This window comes from Epithele typhae, assembly GCF_022376455.1.
Source record: "Epithele typhae strain CBS 203.58 chromosome Unknown BXZ73scaffold_27, whole genome shotgun sequence".
NCBI lineage: Eukaryota > Fungi > Basidiomycota > Agaricomycetes > Polyporales > Epitheliaceae > Epithele > Epithele typhae.
In genome coordinates this window covers 385,135-401,751 of record NW_025954218.1, presented here as the reverse complement: position 1 = coordinate 401,751, position 16,617 = coordinate 385,135, and the positions used below count along the sequence as shown (strand labels likewise).

Below are 16,617 nucleotides of genomic sequence, written 5' to 3'. Positions count from 1 at the left end.
CGAATTAACGTGCATGAACAGCGCGTAGAAACGAGTTGCAGTGGGTCAGTACGTAGCTGCTATATGTACAGTGTGAGTACACAGTGAGAAATGCGCCCTTATTTCACTAATCGTTACAACGTTGCGTGCGGCGCGCGGCCATTTGCAGAAAGCAAGCAGCCCCACCATCGGGCACGCAAACCAAGGAGTGTGATCGCGAGAGGTAAGCAGGAGAGAGAGGAAAGAGGGTGCGCACGGTAACCATGAGGTGAGTAGAGGAGGGTATGATAGGTCTACTAGGGGAGATGACGGTAACGAATGACTAGCAGGAAGGGTAGGTAGATGAAAGGGTAGAGAGAGAGGGGTCGTAGTCCGAGATTACGTAGAGAGATGTTGAGACAATTAAATGATGCCTACAACTTGACGTGGCACTGGTAAAGAGGGTCGCTCGGGCCCTTCCATCCAACTGCACAGATCGAATCAGAAGATGTTTAAAAGGTCAGACAGAGGTCACGCACCACACTGCCAGCAGTCAATGAGGTTGGCGTAGTCGTACTTGCGCTTGACTTGGAGCAGCTTGGCGTAGTTGTCGCCCCAGTACGACTGCTCGTGGTTCGGCTCGTAAACATCGCCCTCGTTCTGTACGTGTCATCGTAAGCTCACACTCAAACCCGGAGTGTAGATGTACTCACGAAGTATGCGCCACTGCCCGGCGTCAAGTCCCGGAACTTCTGGACGTGCTGGTGAGCTGCTCATACCCGTTCGTGCGGTTTGCAAGCGTGTCGTTGTAGTTGAACTGCCACTTGATGCTCAAGTGCCAGATGGAGTCCCGCCACGCGGCGTCACCGATGTCGCACCGGGCGTAGCCTGGAAGTTGAAGGGTGTGCCGACAACGATGTAAGGAGACGCGAAGGGCAGCGTCTCCTTGATGACGGACGTGAGCGCGGCGCGACCGTCGGTAGTGTTGAAGAACTTCGTTGGAATCAAGCGCGTCCCAAGCTCAAGTTCGGGGCCGACGGCCTTGAAGCGAACGTTAAAAAAGCATACGGGCGTAGGATTCGACTTACGTACGGCCTGAGCGGCGGGCACCACTGTGTTGAAGAAGTCGAGGTACGAATCATATTGCTTGATGACGACTGAACCGTTACGGGCGTTCACAAACGCTGCAGCGTTGGCCATAGAGGCCACAGCCTCGGTGGTGTTGAGGTCAGGGTTCACGTGGATCAAAGTCGGCCCCTGTAAGAGCAGAAGGATTAACATTCATCGAGAATTTTGAGCGAGCGCACGTACAACAATGTGGCCACCCCAACCTTCGACGGCCCAGTGGTAAGACTCGTTGACCATGAGCTCGTACCAGTTAGCGATATCCGTCGACGCCTTTGGCGTGAACTTGAGAACAGCACTGTACGGAGGCTCAGCTTGGGTGGCGGTTTGTAAGGACGCTGCTACTCACGCCTGGATCGGGAATCTGGGCTCGACCTTGTGCGACGACTCAATGACAACACCGAACGCCGAACCACCTCCACCGCGAAGCGCGAAGAACAGGTCTTTGTTCTGACACTCGTTTGCAGTGCGGTAAATGCCGTCAGGCGTGACGACCTTGAACTGAACCTGTTTGATGCTGGCATAAGTCACAATGTAGGATGCGTATGGGCGCCAAAGAATGACGTACCACGCGATCAACCGCGAGCCCGTACTTGTTCGACAAGATACTGTGCCCACCTCCGAGCACGTAACCTCCGGAGAATCCAATCGTCTGGTGATAGCCGGCGATGACGGTCCGGTTGACGCTGTCGGCGAACTTGAGAACATCTTGGGTGAATGCGCCGGTCTGTGGGCGCAGTGGGCATTAAGCACACGCAGACGGGTGCATGTGGGAACGGCACACACCTGGACCGTGATGGCGTCGTAATGTTTCCCATAGCAGAGTTCCGGTGTGAACTTTGCGTCGTGCGACATCTGAAGGATGCGGGTCAGGGGACCTACGTGCTGCGGCGCGAATAGTTGTACGTACCTTACGGAGGCCCGTCATCCAGAGCGAGAGCGTGCCCTTGCCGCTTGAGCGACCCTTGTAGTCATGGCCCTTGTTCTTGACCGACAGACGCATTCCAGTAACGGCCGAGAACACGAGCGCGGTCTGCACGTCGAAGGGCGATGCGACCTGAATCTGTAGGGGCGCGCGCGCGTTTGGGAATGTGCAAATGCAAGACGCGCGCATGTACTCACATAATACGGAGGAATGTTGCCGAGTTGACAGTTGTGACCATTGATCGCGAGCGGGTTGGAAGCGTTCGCGGAATCGAGGAGACAGCCCTCTGTGGAGGTAGAGGATTGACAAGTCTCCCATTGAGGCTGTGGCAGGAGTATGTGTGAGCACGGAGATGATTTGAGCAGCGTACGCACCAGCATATATGCGCCGAAGTTGTTGACACGCCAGGTAGGGTCCGTGTAGTTGCCCTGGACGGCCGGCAGGCAGCCCGGTCAACGGTATTGCGCTTGCCCTCATAAGTGGAGAAGCAAGGCTTCTCGAAAGGGACCGCCTTGTGGACCCTGCCACCAAGAGTAAGGTTGAGAACGCCGATTGCGATGTCAAGACCGGTGGACGAGGTGAGGTCTGCGGCGAAGGTGACGTTGAGGACCTGGTCGGCGGCGGAAGCGGGGACCACGATGGACGCGGCAGCCAGAAGGGCGGAGAACAGGAGCTTCTGCGCGTGAACCATCGCGAAGAGGGAGCGGAGTGGCCTGCGTGGCGGGACGTTGGGCCGGGCTCATTAAATATTGACCCCGGGGCGCGAGAGAAATAATTTCCATGGATTGGGAAGGTGCATCGTCGGCCTTTCGATTCGAAGGAATCGCTTACGTTGCTAGCACCCAGGTACGCCTCCTCGACCGCCCCTTGCCGCCCCGCCCTGGACTAACGTGCCCTCCGCCATGCAGCCGTCCGTCGCCGCGCATCCCATGCGTTCCGAGAGGGTGCAGGAGTGCGGATGAGATGAAGCAGATGAGGCAGCATTGTGTAGCAACAGGGGCACGTTGCCCGCACAACAGTGAATCGATGTGGCCATGTCCCCAACAGTGCAGTCACGTGGCGTTGTCGACGATGCCGAAGGGTGCCGACAGTTATTTGATCGGCGGTAAGTCCGTCATATCAGAAGGGAATCTGCTAAGTATCTGGATCTCATTGATGCGGACGGTGCTGATGCCGCGCGAACGTTCTTCAACTCTCTCTGCTCTCGTCCCAGCATGGTTCCCCGTCCGCCATGTCTTGCATCTCCCCCGTCCTCCCCGGCGTGATAGTAGCGGCGCTCTCCATCACCCTCCTCGCCCGCTTATTCAAGCAGGATTCCAAGCCTTTCCCTGGGCCGATCGGTCTCCCGTTCTTCGGAGTCGCTTTTCAAATACCGGATGACAAGCAGTGGCTCAAGTTCCACGACTGGACTTGCCGCTACGGTGAGTGCGTTGATCTGCATACAACCGACCGAGGATTGCGGGCCCGCTGGAGAGAAACTCTCGCGTACCTTGGCGTCCGATGCTCGTCGCGTCCCTGGCCTCTCCGGCCTGCCTTCCCGCAGTCGGCTTGTCGCGTCGAGCTAAGTGCCGGATGCCCTCATGGGTTCATGACGGCATTGGTATACCGTACCTTCTGGGGCCGGCATCGGCGCTGCTTGTGCTAGTTCACCTATGCATTCCCCAAGGCGACGTCGTCGGCGTGACCGTCATGGGCCAGCCCACTCTCGTCCTTGGCTCGTTCAGGGCCGCCAACGACCTTCTCGACGCGCGAGGTGTGTCTGACATCTGTCGCCCCAAACATCGCACTCAAATGATCTCATATTCTCGTGACTTTGCCGACCTTGCCACTGCGATCATTAGGCGCAATCTATTCCGATAGACCTGACGCCGTCATGGCTGGCGAGTTGTGAGTGCACCCGTTATCATTCAGTCCAGCTGTCATTCCCTCCCCCGTTGGGACAAACTTCATCTGCGCCATTGGTGCTCTAAGCCCCCCTGATACTGTCGCGACTAGCAGAAGCGAGGGCATTCAGTACGCACCCCTGCAGGGCCAATATATATTGGGCAACGTTCCGTAAAACAAAACACCGGGTGGTAGGCAGCGACGGGTGTCCAAACTCACACACGAGGTTTGCTCCCTCCGTGTGAGGAGAACCGACAGCCTACATGGTGATGTGCGCTGTGCCCCCAAAAATTGTGCAAACTTTGAACCACCATTCTGGGCGGAGTTCGGACTTGAATCGCACCCGCGATTTCGGGCACGGTAGCCTTTGAATGCGCCTCCTGTGACGCGGAACGTGCTAACCATCCGACCTAGCTATTAGTACAGTGGCTGAGTCCCGCGCTTGTGTCACCCTCCGTAGCCTGTGAACCCGAATCGCTGACGTCTCTCCTCTCCGCGCAGGGTTGGCTGGAATCGCGGCCTAGGCTACGCACATGGGCCCGAGCAGGCCCGTTTCCGCGAGTTCCGCCGTCTGTTCCAACACGCCATCGGCCCCCGCGCGTGCGCGGACCCTGCGGGCGCCGTGGTCGCGATGCAGTACGCGGAGACGCGTCGGCTGCTGCTGCGCTTCGCCCGCGATCCGCGAGGCTTCTTTCGGCACGCGCGCGAGTGAGTGCAGCCCTTTCCAACTGTTCGTGTCATGTTTCGCGCGTCTGCAAGCAGGACGTCCGTTGGGCGCTTGTCGGCATTTGTCATGTTGCCGCGACCGCTGACGAACAAGCGCATCCAGGTCCACCGGCGCGCTTATCCTGCGCCTCGCGTACGGCTACGTCGTCGCGCGCGATCAGGCCGAGGATCCGCTCGTGCACGTTGTCGAGGTCGCGATGCAGGGCTTCGCGGGCGCGTCCGAGCCCGGCGCGTTTCTCGTCGACTACTTCCCCGCTCTCCGGCGAGTGCCCGAGTGGCTGCTTCGCATCCCGCGGGGCGAGCGTAACTTCAAGGCCGTCGCGCGGCGGATGCGGCAAGAGCTGGACGAGATGTACGACTTGCCTTTTGCGTTCGTGAAGGGGCAGATGGTACGTTCACACTCTCCTGGAAGTGCTCACCGTGCGTTAGCTCACGGCGTGCGATCGCAGGCACAAGGCGTCGCGCCGACGTCGTTCACCTCAGAGTACCTCGAGAGCAAAGGCACGCCCACCCCGGAAGACGAAGAGCTCATCAAGGCCGCCGCCGCATCCCTCTACTCCGGCGAGTTCTCAGATTTGACCACCGCACTCGATCGCTTACGAACAATGCTCTCCAGGTGGCGCTGACACCGTAAGTCCCTCCAAACCATTTCGTGCCTCGATTAACCCCGATCCCAGACCCCGTCGTCCATCAACGCCTTCATCCTCGCGATCACCCTAAACCCGCACATCCAAACGCGCGCCCAAGCCGAGCTCGACGCGCTCCTCGGAGCGCCACCCACCCGGCTCCCGACGCTCGAAGACCGCCCCGCGCTCCCGTACGTCTCCGCGATCGTCCTCGAGGTCCTGCGGTGGAACCCCGCGGTGCCGCTCGGGCTCGCCCACCGCCTCACGCGCGACGACGTCTACCGCGGGCGGCCGATCAAGGCGGGCACGGTCGTGTGGGCGAACATCTGGTCGATGCTGCAGGACCCCGCGGTCTTCCCGGAGCCGCACGCGTTCAGGCCCGAGCGGTTCTTGGACGCGTCGGGGCGGTTGCGCGAGCTGGAGCGGCACGAAGATCCGTCCGTCGTCGGGTTCGGGTTCGGGCGGCGGTGAGTGGATGGGCTTATGCATGCTGTTGCTAACGCACTAATGGGTATCTACGCAGCGTCTGTCCAGGGATGCATTTGCGATGAACTCCGTCTTCCTCGGGATCGCGAGCTTGTTGTACACGTTCGAGATCAAGAAGCGCAAGGACGAGCGCGGGGTGGAGGTTGTGCCTGAGGTCGACTTCCGTGGGTTCATCAGGTCGGTGTGGCGTTCGGTCCGCGTGTGTTTAGCTGGCCACTAATCTCCGATTCATTGCAGTCATCCTATACCCTTTGAGTGTGATATCAAGCCTCGCTCCGAAGGGGCTGCCTCTATGATAAATCGCCTGGCGGCGCAAGTATAGATGCGTTTTAGGAGCCAGGTCGCGTGAAAAGGGGAAACAGAGACGGTTGAGTGAGAACACAATGTACTATGCGGCTCTTCATGTTTTGTCTGTGCTATGACGGAATCATGATTCAATATCAAAGTATTCTAGCAAGCCCGAAATGTGAGGTGATATTGGTGGAACAGCAAAGTAATGTACCTGATCTGTGCGAATGGCACCGCAATGACTCGATTATAAGGGCATGGGACCATTCCGCTATGATGTGCGTGACGCCCATACGTAGACGCAAATGTAGCTCTGCCCTGGCATCTAGGGAATCTTTTCCTCCTTCCCAAATGACACTGCACGCTTTGCGGCACTCCACATGCGGAGCACCGTCCGCGTGTATAATTGGACAGTGTACTTGTGGAGGAAAGCCGCGATTGAAACGGGGGTAGTAACGCGCTTGCGCTTCGTGCACATGTATAATTGGACAGCGTCCTTGCAATGGAGGAAGGCCGCGATTAAAAGGGGGGTAACGCGCTTGCGCTCCCGCACGTAGCGACACTTGTCCAAGTAGATGTCTGCAGGAACGCAAGTCAGCCGCGGAATGAAACCGGGACCCACACGATCTCCTCACCGTCAAGGTCGGACATGCAAAACGCCTCGTCCTGCGCGAGTCGCAGGGCCCGCTCCCCGTCCTCGCGCCAGAGCTCGACCAGCCACCACGACGCGTCGTCGTCGTCGCCGTCGTCGCACTCGACGCGCCACCACCGCGTCGATCGCTCGCCCTTCGCGAAGGACCACCCATCCGATACGCCCACCACGCGCAGGGTGGGAATGGCCGCGGCGAGCTCCCAGGGGAACTCGGCGAGGGCGTGGAGGCGTTGGTGATCCCCGTCCCCCTTCCACCGGAACCATTCTGGGTCCGCCTTGAGATGGACGCAGACGAGCGGGAGCCGGGCGAGATCCTCCACGAGAGCGTCCTGGCGCGAGGAAATTGTCCGGTGAGCAAGGGGCGTACTCGGACCAGGAGCACGACGTACCGTGGGCGTCCACAACGGCGGCCCCCTGCCATAAGGATAGTCATCGTCATAGGGGTCGTCATCGTCATAGGGGTCGTAATCGTCACAGGGGTCGCTAGAGTCGACACAGAGCACGAGCGCACGCAGGTGCGGGGCGACTGCTGCGACCTCTTGCCAGAGAGTCCCCGTGCAATCAGACGGCTTAGCACCCCACGTCACGCATATCTCCAGGTGGAGGGAGTGCGGCTGGAGCACGTCGAGAACGCGTGTCAGTCGGGACGCGTATTCGCCCTGCGTGAACGAGATACCGTCCTCCATGAAATCCCAGAATATGGCGAGTTGCACGTGCGTCGCGCGCAAGGCTCGCCGTTTCAGCAGTGGAACCATGATGTCCCTGACCTCCGTGCACGGAACCGAAAGGGCGAGTCGGGGGATCGGCGCTGAGAGGTGCCATGTTGGTCGACATTGATCGAATTTGTCAAGCTCCTCTGGCAAGGGGCAGTAGAGATCAAGTTCCAGGGAGGTCACTTTGGGACAGAGGCAAATAAGATCCGTCGCAGGCTCAGTGACGTCGGTGAGGGTGAGCTGCCGGATGGAGGTGAATGGCGGGTAGCTGGCAATGTCGATAGCAATCGCCGGCTGAAGGTCCTCTAGATCGAGATCGTACAGGCGAGGAAAAGATCTGATGGCGGAGATGAGGGAGGGGAGGTGGGCGGAGAAGTTTCCACATCGTTGATATTGATACCTCAAACGGAGGCTTGTGAGATTAGGAGAGTGAATGCTTTGGATCGTCGGCAGCATTTTGTCCTGGACCCAGGTGCAAGAGAGTGTGCGTAGCTCGCACAGCTGCACAAGAGCCATAGAAAGACGCGGGTCGTCAGAATGCAGAGAAGAATAGGATATCTCGAGGGAACGGATGTTCTTGGTTGCAAACAAGACATCGGGGAGCGTAGATGCCTTTTCGCTAACATATATCACCATCTCACGGACATAACGAGCGTTGGTGCCGATATTCTCATGCCACCAGGAGAAAGAGAAATCCCGGCTTATCAAAACGGCCGTCCAGAGCCTTGGAGAGGAAATCGTATGGAAGTGTTTGCAGGTGAGCGACAAGGCGCAGAGGTCTCGCTTCTTGAGATAGGAGAGAATGATGAGCAGGATGTCGTCGTTGAGGAGGTTGATGTAGAGTGCCATGGCGGGAACCTGACAAGGAATAAATTAGAACGTCAACATGGGTAAGACTCGCGAGATATCACTTGCCCTGATGGGGAGATGAGTGCCGTCTAAGGGGTTTGAACAGACCTGCGACGTTGTGCTCTGAATCAGGAGCATATACCTGCCAAAAAGGATAGTTTCAGTTAGCACATATGCGCATAGAACATATTTGGATGGCATGTTACCGTACGTCGTGGTGGTATGTGGCGGAGCGCACAGGAACAGGAGGCAGCTTCGCAAGTGTGATGGTCGCGAGAGAAAAGAGCGGTGTTGCTCGCTGCTGTATAACAATGAGACGGGCCCGGAAGCTGAGTACTAATACTGTAGATAGGAGACGCGGAGCTCTGGACCCTGTCATGGGCGTGGCGGAAGTGAGGGATGCAGAATTTAGAGTCATACAATAAAGCCACAGCGAATGCTAAAAGGAATCAACGGTGCGCGTGAATGTGGTGAGCCAAGCCCATGCGCAACAGCTAGTCTATCAACGGATAATCCATGGAGCAAGTGTCGGAAATTCTGCAAGCGCGCTCCCAGCCACGCGTAATAAGGCGAGGTCGAAGGGTTCTGCTTGAGTACTAGGAAGTAGGTCGCGGCGGCGGGCACCTCTCGCTCGAGCTGGGCGGAAAGTGGGCGGTGGCGATCGTCGTCGACGTCGCGGCGGACCCGGGGAAGATGCGGACAGCGGGTGTGGCTTACGAGCCTGACGAACGCGGGGCAGCTGTGCGTCAGCCCGGACTACGTACTTGTATCGTGCGGGAAGATGGACGCGTTCGCGGAAGCGGTGAAGGGCGGCGTTGTGTGGCGGAATGAAGGGAGGAATACAAAGCGAATATCGTGAGCGAGGCGCACCAGCGGCTGGCTGAGCTGGTGGAGGGGACGAGCTTCGAAGGAGCAGTACCAAAGAAGTGAGATCTCGGGCCATCTTGTACTCAATTGTATGCCTATCGGTATTCGTCCGCTTTTCCTGGTCTGCCACAAGGTTGTTCACATTGTGTGCAGTTGCAGCAGCGGTGCGGGGAAGGTAATGTGAATGTTGTGATAACGCATGCCGAGCTGCATCATCGCTCATGGCCTGGACATCTATACGTCAACTAACATCCCACCACAAGGTTCACTCGGCGTTGACCAAGACACGGACAGCACGGGAGAAACAGCTCTTGCGTCCTTGCAGCTGAATGCTAGAGACACGAAAGATCGACATACGTTTGGAAACTGGGTCGACCCGTGACCGGCCTGACCGGTCGCGCTTGAAAGAGCGCTTCCAGAGCCGTGTCGTGTATCTAGTCTTGAGGTCGAACGAACAGAGGTGTAAAGGCATTCCATGGACATATTAACTGAGTATACCGGTACACGAAGCAAGCCGCGCTCTCTAAACCTTGAACGACTTCGGCACTTTCGGTGGGCTGAGCACGCTCGCTCTGCACACAACCGCGTCAGGACTCCGCCGGATGTGCTGGAAAGCCGAGCCACACACCTGTGCAGCACCGCGAACTTGTGCGCCTGCTCCTTCACCTGCAGCACCGAGCTGTCCCCCTTGATCACCGCGAGCACCTCCCGCGCGAGCCGCTCCGGCGCGTGCTGCCCGCCCCTGCGCTCGCTCGCCTTGATGATCGTCTTGAGGGCGCGGGCCGTGCGCTGGCGCTCGGACAGCGCGCGGGGGAAGACGTACGACTTGCCCGCGCGGCGGATCTCGTAGCTGCTCACGAGCGGCGCCGCGAGCGCGACCGCCTGGCGGAGGATCGGCAGCGGCGGGGCGTGCGTGAAGGCGTGGAGGTGGACGAGGGTCTTGGCGACGACGCGCGCCGCGTCCTGCCGCTTGCCGTGGCGCATGATGAGGTTGGTGAAGAACGCGAGGAGCGGGTCCTCGGCCGGGGGGATTTTGATGGACGAGAGCGGGAGCGTCCGCGGGTCGTAGAGCTGGCGAGGGGCGGAGGGGCGAGGGCGGGAGTGGAGGAGGAGGCCACGGGGACGGATTCAGGGAGGGTCGTCATTGTGCGCACTGCAAACACGCGCCGCGACGTTAAGCATGCTACGGAATTCCTGAAAGCCGCAAGCATAACTAAAACGGCGGTGAGCAAGGGCGGGCAGAGGAACAGGAATGGACCTGCCTGGTCGAAGTGGACGAGATGGCGGAGGACAAGGTATAGGCGCCCTAACTCGACGCGATCCCCGCGAGTACGTGTAAGCGCTCGAAACATAGGCGTCAGTGTCATTCGGATTCCAGGACTGAAAATCCGGTTGTATCGCTCCCTTCAGTTGATAGTGGCCACGGAGGAGCAGAAAGATGGGTATCTATAAGAATAATTAAGCAGGTGCGAAATGCGCCCGGGCCTGTTGCCTTCTAGATATCGAGCACGCAGGTAATAGCATGCAGACTATACGACGATGACGGCCACCAGTGCGCTATTATACACTACTATATCGCGTCTCGGAAGTCGTTATAGGGTGCGTGAAGAGGGTGGTGGTAGGATGGTGCTACTTCTGCAGTCCGAGAGAGTCCGAGTACTTGCGAGCGACCTATGTACATCCCAGGGCGTCGACTCCATCTGCCCCTCCCCCCAGCGAGCCAGCTCCGGCAGACAAATCACCGCGGGGACCGCGACTCGAGCGGCGTATGGCTCGTGCTGCGCGACCCGCGCCGCGCGTGCCCGTTCCCAAGCGCGTGCCCGTTCCCAAACGAGATCCGGTCCCTCCGCCCACCGCCTGAGCGCAGCGCGGTGCGCTCGTCCGCCTCCAGCTCGTCGTCCTCCGCCTCGTGGAGCGTGTCGAGTCCGACGCCGTCCCGCTCGCGCTCTATCTCGTCGTCCTCGTCGAAGGCGTTGAAGAGCGTCTGGGTCTGGTTCCGGTATAGCGAGCTTCGCCGGCCGTGTCCATGTACAGTTGGGCCAAAGCTGCCTCCGATGGGGGTTCCTGCTGCCCCAGACCAGCCGTCGATCGACATGCGGCCGTGGATGGATAGACGTGGATTCATGAGACCGCCTTCGAGGGCTGAGTGCGCACCGGCGGTCGTGTTTGGATCTGGCTTGCGGGAGAGTTCGAGCAGGTGGACACCAAGGAAGGTCGTGACAAAACCGGCAAGGAGAGATATGGAGTTGGCCGGGTCGTCAGTGTTGAAGCCCTGGAAGAGAATCACAGAGGCGACGATGGTGGCCGTGGAGAAACCGACGTAATACATGGGGTTGACACTAGGCACTACCGGTTGGTGAAGAGGTGGGGCAAGAAAGAGGATGATGACTTACACATTGGTGGAGAACGTGTCAAGAGCCTTGTTGAAGTAGTTCATCTGGACCAATATACAGCCCACCACGGTGATGCCGAACACGTAGGTGCTGAGAAGGGTGAATTGATTGTTCCCGTTGAGCGTAAGCTTGACAGCAACGCCGAAACCCTTGATCGCCATCACGGAAACTGAACCAACGAGGGAGCAAATGGAGATGTAGACCGTGGGGTTCGTCCGGCCGTACTTGGGTACCACAAAGTAGATCATCACCAAACTGAACACGAGCACCGTGAAACAGTACATCAGGAACCCTGCAGGGGTGTTAACATGTGTACAAGGCAGACACGAGAGGGGACGCACCAGGTTGCGTGGCATAACGCAGAATCTCGTCCACCGTTTCTACTTCCTTGTCCGGCGGCGCGTGAAGCACGATTATTAGAGACCCAAGTAGGCAGAGCGAGCATCCGAGGCGACCAAGGTGACCAAGTTCTTCATGCAGGAGAAAAGAAGCCAGAATCGCACTGTGCAGAGCACGAAATGAGGGTTTTGAGACTCAGTGCAAAATATGGTGCGACATACCCAATAATCACACTCAATGCGCCGAGCGGGGTGACCAGGATCGGGGGCGCAAAGGTGTACGCTGCGAAGTTGGCGACTTTGCATGCGAAAGTAATGTGAGATCGTAGTCTTCACGCGCATACAAGCGGACGTACCTTCGCCAATGATTACTGCATCCCTCGCGCTTTGAATATCTCCATCACGAACAAGCGTGTTGTTACTCACATGTCGTCATTCCTGCCCACCATATTGGGTTTTGAAAATATGCATAGTTGTCGGATGCGGAGGAGTATGCAGATGACTCTCCGGCCTGGTTCAGACCCTGCGCAAGGAATTTGGTGTGAGGGAGAGAGGGTTCCAAAGGCGAGATGCCGGACCTTTTTGGTGAGGATGAAGCTCGTACCGATGGCTAGCGAGCTAGAGACCGCTAGCGCGAGGCCGATGTACTTGTCTTCCCACATGGTAGGACGCGGCGCAGTTGTGTTAGACGAAGCGACGGTGGCGGAGAGGGTTCAGCAACCAGGATTGTAGAGGTAAGGAGCGTCGGGATATCGTCGTGACGAAAGGGAATCCGTGGACGGGGGACGTCGTTGGAGAAGAGAGAGGGGAGCGCGGGGAGCGCGTCGGCTGTCCGCCAAGGAAAAGGCGGAGGGGGACGAGGGGAACGAGGAGGGCGAAGGAGAGTGCGGGACACAGTACTTGCGGTATGCCACGCGTCTCACGCGTCTGGGCGGACTGCCCCTGCTCCCCCGGTTACGGCCCCGACGTCCCGCTGTGCCGTCCTGCGATCTCATGTGGCTCGCTGCCTCTGCCACGCGGCGTGTTCATCCTCTGCTCGCGATCCCTCGACGGGCCGTCTCCTTCGCGCTCGCCAATCGACCACGACACCCCGGTCTCCTCTTCAGATCTATGGCAGCACACGCGACTGTTGACACCACCTCCCGCCTGGCCGCCTTGCGCGAGCTCATGGCCAAGCCGGAGAACAGCGTCCAGGCACTCGTCATTCCCACCGAGGATCAGCGTACGTCGCGCTCTAGTCACCTCTCTTGCTAGGGTGCCCGCGATCTCACAGATCTACGTCAACCATAGACTTCAGCGAATACATTGCGCAGTGCGATGAGCGTCGGGCTTTCATCTCTGGCTTCACAGGCTCGGCCGGTGCGTATATGCCAGGTTCTTTGGAGGTTCTGCAGGCTTGCGCTGATACCGTGTGTCTTTGCCAGGTTGTGCTGTCGTCACTCCGCAGGAGGCTTTTCTATTCACCGATGGACGGTACTTCCTGCAGGCGGAGAAGCAGCTAGACAAGTGCGTACAGAGGAGACTTGCATATTCGTCACATACCGAATCGCTGCCTTTGCCAGAAATTGGACCCTCATGAAGCAAGGCCTCCCAGGTGAATGAAGTCCATGCATGCGAACTGTGTATTGGAAGTCTCATTCATGCCGCAAGATGTCCCCACATGGCAAGAATTCTTGTCAAAGGTAGGTTTCCATCGCTGGCTGCTAGAACGAGAACCCATATAACCCCGTCATGTTCAACAGAATCTGGGCAAAAACACACGCATAGGTGTCGACCCTACGCTGCTCTCTGCCTGTGAGTACTTACACCTCATCATGCACACGCTCGGTCGCGAATCCCTTTCAGCCGACGCGGAGACCATCCAGAAAGCTCTCGTATCAAAAGAGTCTGAACTCGTCTCCCTCTCCAAGAATCTCGTCGACCTCGTATGGCCCAAACGGCCCGCTCGCCCCGCCAACAAGGTATTCCCGCTCGACGTCAAGTACGCCGGCGCATCCCATTCGAACAAGCTGAAGCAAGTACGCGAAGAGCTGAAGAAGAAGGAAGTTGGATCCTTCGTGGTCAGCGTACTCGATGAGATCGCGTGGTTGTACAACCTTCGCGGCTCGGATATCGACTACAACCCCGTGTTCTTCGCATACAGCGTCGTCGATGCCAACAAGGCAATCCTGTTCATCAACGAGGGCCAAATTACTCCAGAAGGGCGCTCATCTTTGGGGACAGAAGTGGAAATCCGGCCCTACGACTCCTTCTTTGTCTACCTCAATGAAATGGGCTCGAGCTTGAGTGATGCGGTGCGTCTTGAACATTATTGGCATGACCCAGGTGCTGACGAACGGATCGCTGTGCAGAAAGTTCTTGTCTGTGACAAGGCCAGCCTCGCGGTCGCAGAAGCCATTGGCAAGGTTCTCATTATGACTAAACCAAAGTTGGGTGCGTACTCATGGCTGTGTCCAGGCTCGCGTCACCATTGCTCGCTCGCCCGTCAACGACATGAAGGCAATCAAGAACTCGGTTGAGATGGAAGGTGATGCTCGCCCCGTAGAATTGTATCGAAGGAAACCTGCTGATCACCCGCTCTAGGCTTTAGGCAGTCGCATATTCGCGATGGTGTTGCGCTTGTGCGCTACTTTGCTTGGCTCGAAGAACAGCTGCATGCAGGCAAGACGCTCAACGAGTGCCAAGTCGCCGACCAGCTCGAAGAGTATCGCAAGTAAGTGTAAAGACTAAACTTGCTCCTCGCTGCTCATATCAGTCTCGTTAAGAGAGAACGAGCACTTCATCGGCCTCTCGTTCCCCACAATCTCGGCGACAGGGCCAAATGGTGGTACGTGATACCTCAGCGGTACTGCTCGCCTGCATTTTGGTCCTGACTTGCCGTATGAAGCGATCATCCACTATGAACCAGAACCAGAAACGGCCGCAGCCGTGAAGAGAGATCAGGTGCGTCAGTAGTATTCCTAGCATGCCTGCATTTCTGAAACTTGCTTTAGATCTACCTTTGTGACTCCGGTGGTTCGTGTCCAATCATGTGTTGGCGCGCAACGTCTCGATAGTCATACCACGACATATAGCTCAGTACCTTGACGGGACAACGGACGTTACGCGGACCTTCGTACGTTCTTGATATCCATAACTCAAGCCTGGTGCTCATCTGACAACATTGATAGCATTTCGGCACGCCCTCTGCGGAAGAGAAGCGGTCATTCACCCGAGTCCTGCAAGGGCATATTGCGATCGACGTCGCGGTTTTCCCGAACGGTACGACTGGGTACCTCCTGTAAGTACTGTCTTTGATATTCTCAACATGTTCCGAGGCTGACGTGAGACAAGTGACCCCTTGGCCCGGAGGCCGCTCTGGGAAGATGGTCTCGGTACGTTCTTCAATGCTTCTAATATGCATTTTTAAATGTTGAAACGTGTTTTGGCGCAGATTACCGGTAAGTTTAGATCACCCTCGAACCATATCCAACCTCATCGACTATGCAAGGCATGGAACCGGTCACGGTGTTGGTACGTACTCGAGCATATCTCACGCATGTCTCCTTGAAGTTCATTTATAATTTAGGGCACTTCCTCAACGTACATGAGGGTGAGGATTCACTGACTCCTAGTCATCGGATAATAGTTGACGTCCTCCTGTCCAGGGCCTCATGGAATCGGCGTGCGGATCGGTGTGTGTTCTTCGTTGTACAAGCGCCTTCCACTCTTCACACTCGTGCCTCCGCAGCATACAACAGCACCCCGCTGAAGCCCGGAATGACAGTCTCGAACGGTCCGTGACGCCACCAATGTCGTGGCCGTTATCTTACGTGTATGAACAGAACCGGGGTACTACGCCGACGGCCGCTATGGGATCCGTATCGAGGATGTCGTCGTCGTCCGCGAAGCGGACACACCCAACAACTTCGGTGACAAGGGATACCTCCGCTTCGAGCGTTTCACCATGGTGCGTCTTCTTGACATGTTATTTTTCGCCTCACCGAATGCGTTTCGACAGTGCCCGATGGGCCAAAACCTAATCGACGTGGGGCTCCTCAGCGAGAAGGAGAAGCGGTGGATCAACGACTACCACACGGAGGTCATGGGGAAGATTGGCCCGCTGGTGAAGGGCGACGAGCGCGCGACGGCGTGGCTCAAGCGAGAGTGTGCGCCTCTTTAGGACATTCGGCTGCGGACCAAGAGAAACGGCGCGACTATGTAGGATACTGTTCTGCGCGGGCTATGCCGTGGTATGGATTCGGACGGACTATGGTGGGCGTGCCTATGCGGAGCGGCGGAGATATATAAGATGCAAACACGCTTCCTGAAGATCCTCCTCCCTCAGGCAGTCTCCTCGGACGAACGGTCCACGTTCGCCTCCCCTCGATATTTTACCTCGCCTCCGTGAGCACGATCAGCCCGTCGACGTCGGAGATCGTGCCCGCACGGATGTCCGCTTCGTAATCTCGCTCTAGCTCGTAGGGAATGCGATGATTAAGAGTGTTCACCTTTAGCACCTTCACTGCTGAAGAGCAAGTATAAAAGGCGCTGATTTCGAGTGTCTTCTTCTTGGCCATTCAGGTAGGCCTCAGGTCACGATGAACGCGAGCAAGTCCACTTTCCGTTGCCGCGACACTAGCCGGGCCGGCAGCACCCGTTGGATCGGCGCCAGTCCTCCAAGACTCGGAAATCTGCTCGAGGCGCGAAACAACTTGCTTCCCTCTTAACTCTGTCTACCTTCCCATCCATCCTGTCATCACGTATATGCATGGCACAAGGTCTCGAGCCCGTTCAAGCGGTCGTGG

General features: G+C 57.6%; 6 protein-coding genes across 6 annotated transcripts; 2 read left to right on the top strand and 4 right to left on the bottom strand.

The window, feature by feature from the left end:
- Positions 1–392: 392 nt before the first annotated feature.
- On the bottom strand, positions 393–2,699 carry BXZ73DRAFT_90326 (FAD-binding domain-containing protein; the record flags this gene model as incomplete). Its single annotated transcript, XM_048025596.1, has 12 exons — positions 393–445; positions 498–618; positions 826–999; positions 1,051–1,215; positions 1,270–1,381; positions 1,433–1,590; positions 1,652–1,810; positions 1,870–1,938; positions 1,994–2,146; positions 2,206–2,331; positions 2,383–2,436; positions 2,466–2,699. 12 exons carry the CDS (start codon positions 2,697–2,699, stop codon positions 393–395), a joined length of 1,578 nt encoding a protein of 525 aa, XP_047877499.1.
- A 540-nt stretch (positions 2,700–3,239) lies between these two features.
- BXZ73DRAFT_90319 (cytochrome P450) lies at positions 3,240–6,052 on the top strand (the record flags this gene model as incomplete). Its single annotated transcript, XM_048025593.1, has 8 exons — positions 3,240–3,429; positions 3,675–3,761; positions 3,850–3,895; positions 4,394–4,600; positions 4,722–5,007; positions 5,296–5,711; positions 5,779–5,907; positions 5,968–6,052. The coding sequence occupies 8 exons, from the start codon at positions 3,240–3,242 to the stop codon at positions 6,050–6,052; spliced, it is 1,446 nt and encodes a 481-aa protein (XP_047877498.1).
- Positions 6,053–6,343: 291 nt separating this feature from the next.
- Positions 6,344–8,232, bottom strand: BXZ73DRAFT_101891 (uncharacterized protein; the record flags this gene model as incomplete). Its single annotated transcript, XM_048015048.1, has 3 exons — positions 6,344–6,597; positions 6,654–6,999; positions 7,060–8,232. The coding sequence occupies 3 exons, from the start codon at positions 8,230–8,232 to the stop codon at positions 6,344–6,346; spliced, it is 1,773 nt and encodes a 590-aa protein (XP_047877497.1).
- A 1,390-nt stretch (positions 8,233–9,622) lies between these two features.
- Positions 9,623–10,244, bottom strand: BXZ73DRAFT_101890 (ribosomal protein S7 domain-containing protein; the record flags this gene model as incomplete). Its single annotated transcript, XM_048015047.1, has 3 exons — positions 9,623–9,671; positions 9,728–10,170; positions 10,224–10,244. The coding sequence occupies 3 exons, from the start codon at positions 10,242–10,244 to the stop codon at positions 9,623–9,625; spliced, it is 513 nt and encodes a 170-aa protein (XP_047877496.1).
- A 593-nt stretch (positions 10,245–10,837) lies between these two features.
- On the bottom strand, positions 10,838–12,492 carry BXZ73DRAFT_47567 (magnesium transporter NIPA-domain-containing protein; the record flags this gene model as incomplete). Its single annotated transcript, XM_048019898.1, has 7 exons — positions 10,838–11,438; positions 11,493–11,784; positions 11,834–11,994; positions 12,053–12,128; positions 12,187–12,201; positions 12,257–12,353; positions 12,409–12,492. The coding sequence occupies 7 exons, from the start codon at positions 12,490–12,492 to the stop codon at positions 10,838–10,840; spliced, it is 1,326 nt and encodes a 441-aa protein (XP_047877495.1).
- Positions 12,493–12,940: 448 nt separating this feature from the next.
- BXZ73DRAFT_47655 (Creatinase/aminopeptidase) lies at positions 12,941–15,992 on the top strand (the record flags this gene model as incomplete). Its single annotated transcript, XM_048019914.1, has 22 exons — positions 12,941–13,052; positions 13,121–13,189; positions 13,255–13,336; positions 13,393–13,424; positions 13,481–13,512; positions 13,573–13,624; positions 13,676–14,116; positions 14,156–14,235; positions 14,288–14,357; positions 14,414–14,543; positions 14,596–14,657; positions 14,718–14,773; positions 14,824–14,845; positions 14,905–14,945; positions 15,001–15,110; positions 15,164–15,208; positions 15,321–15,343; positions 15,399–15,422; positions 15,478–15,504; positions 15,561–15,605; positions 15,655–15,779; positions 15,831–15,992. The coding sequence occupies 22 exons, from the start codon at positions 12,941–12,943 to the stop codon at positions 15,990–15,992; spliced, it is 1,842 nt and encodes a 613-aa protein (XP_047877494.1).
- Between the last annotated feature and the right edge of the window lie 625 nt (positions 15,993–16,617).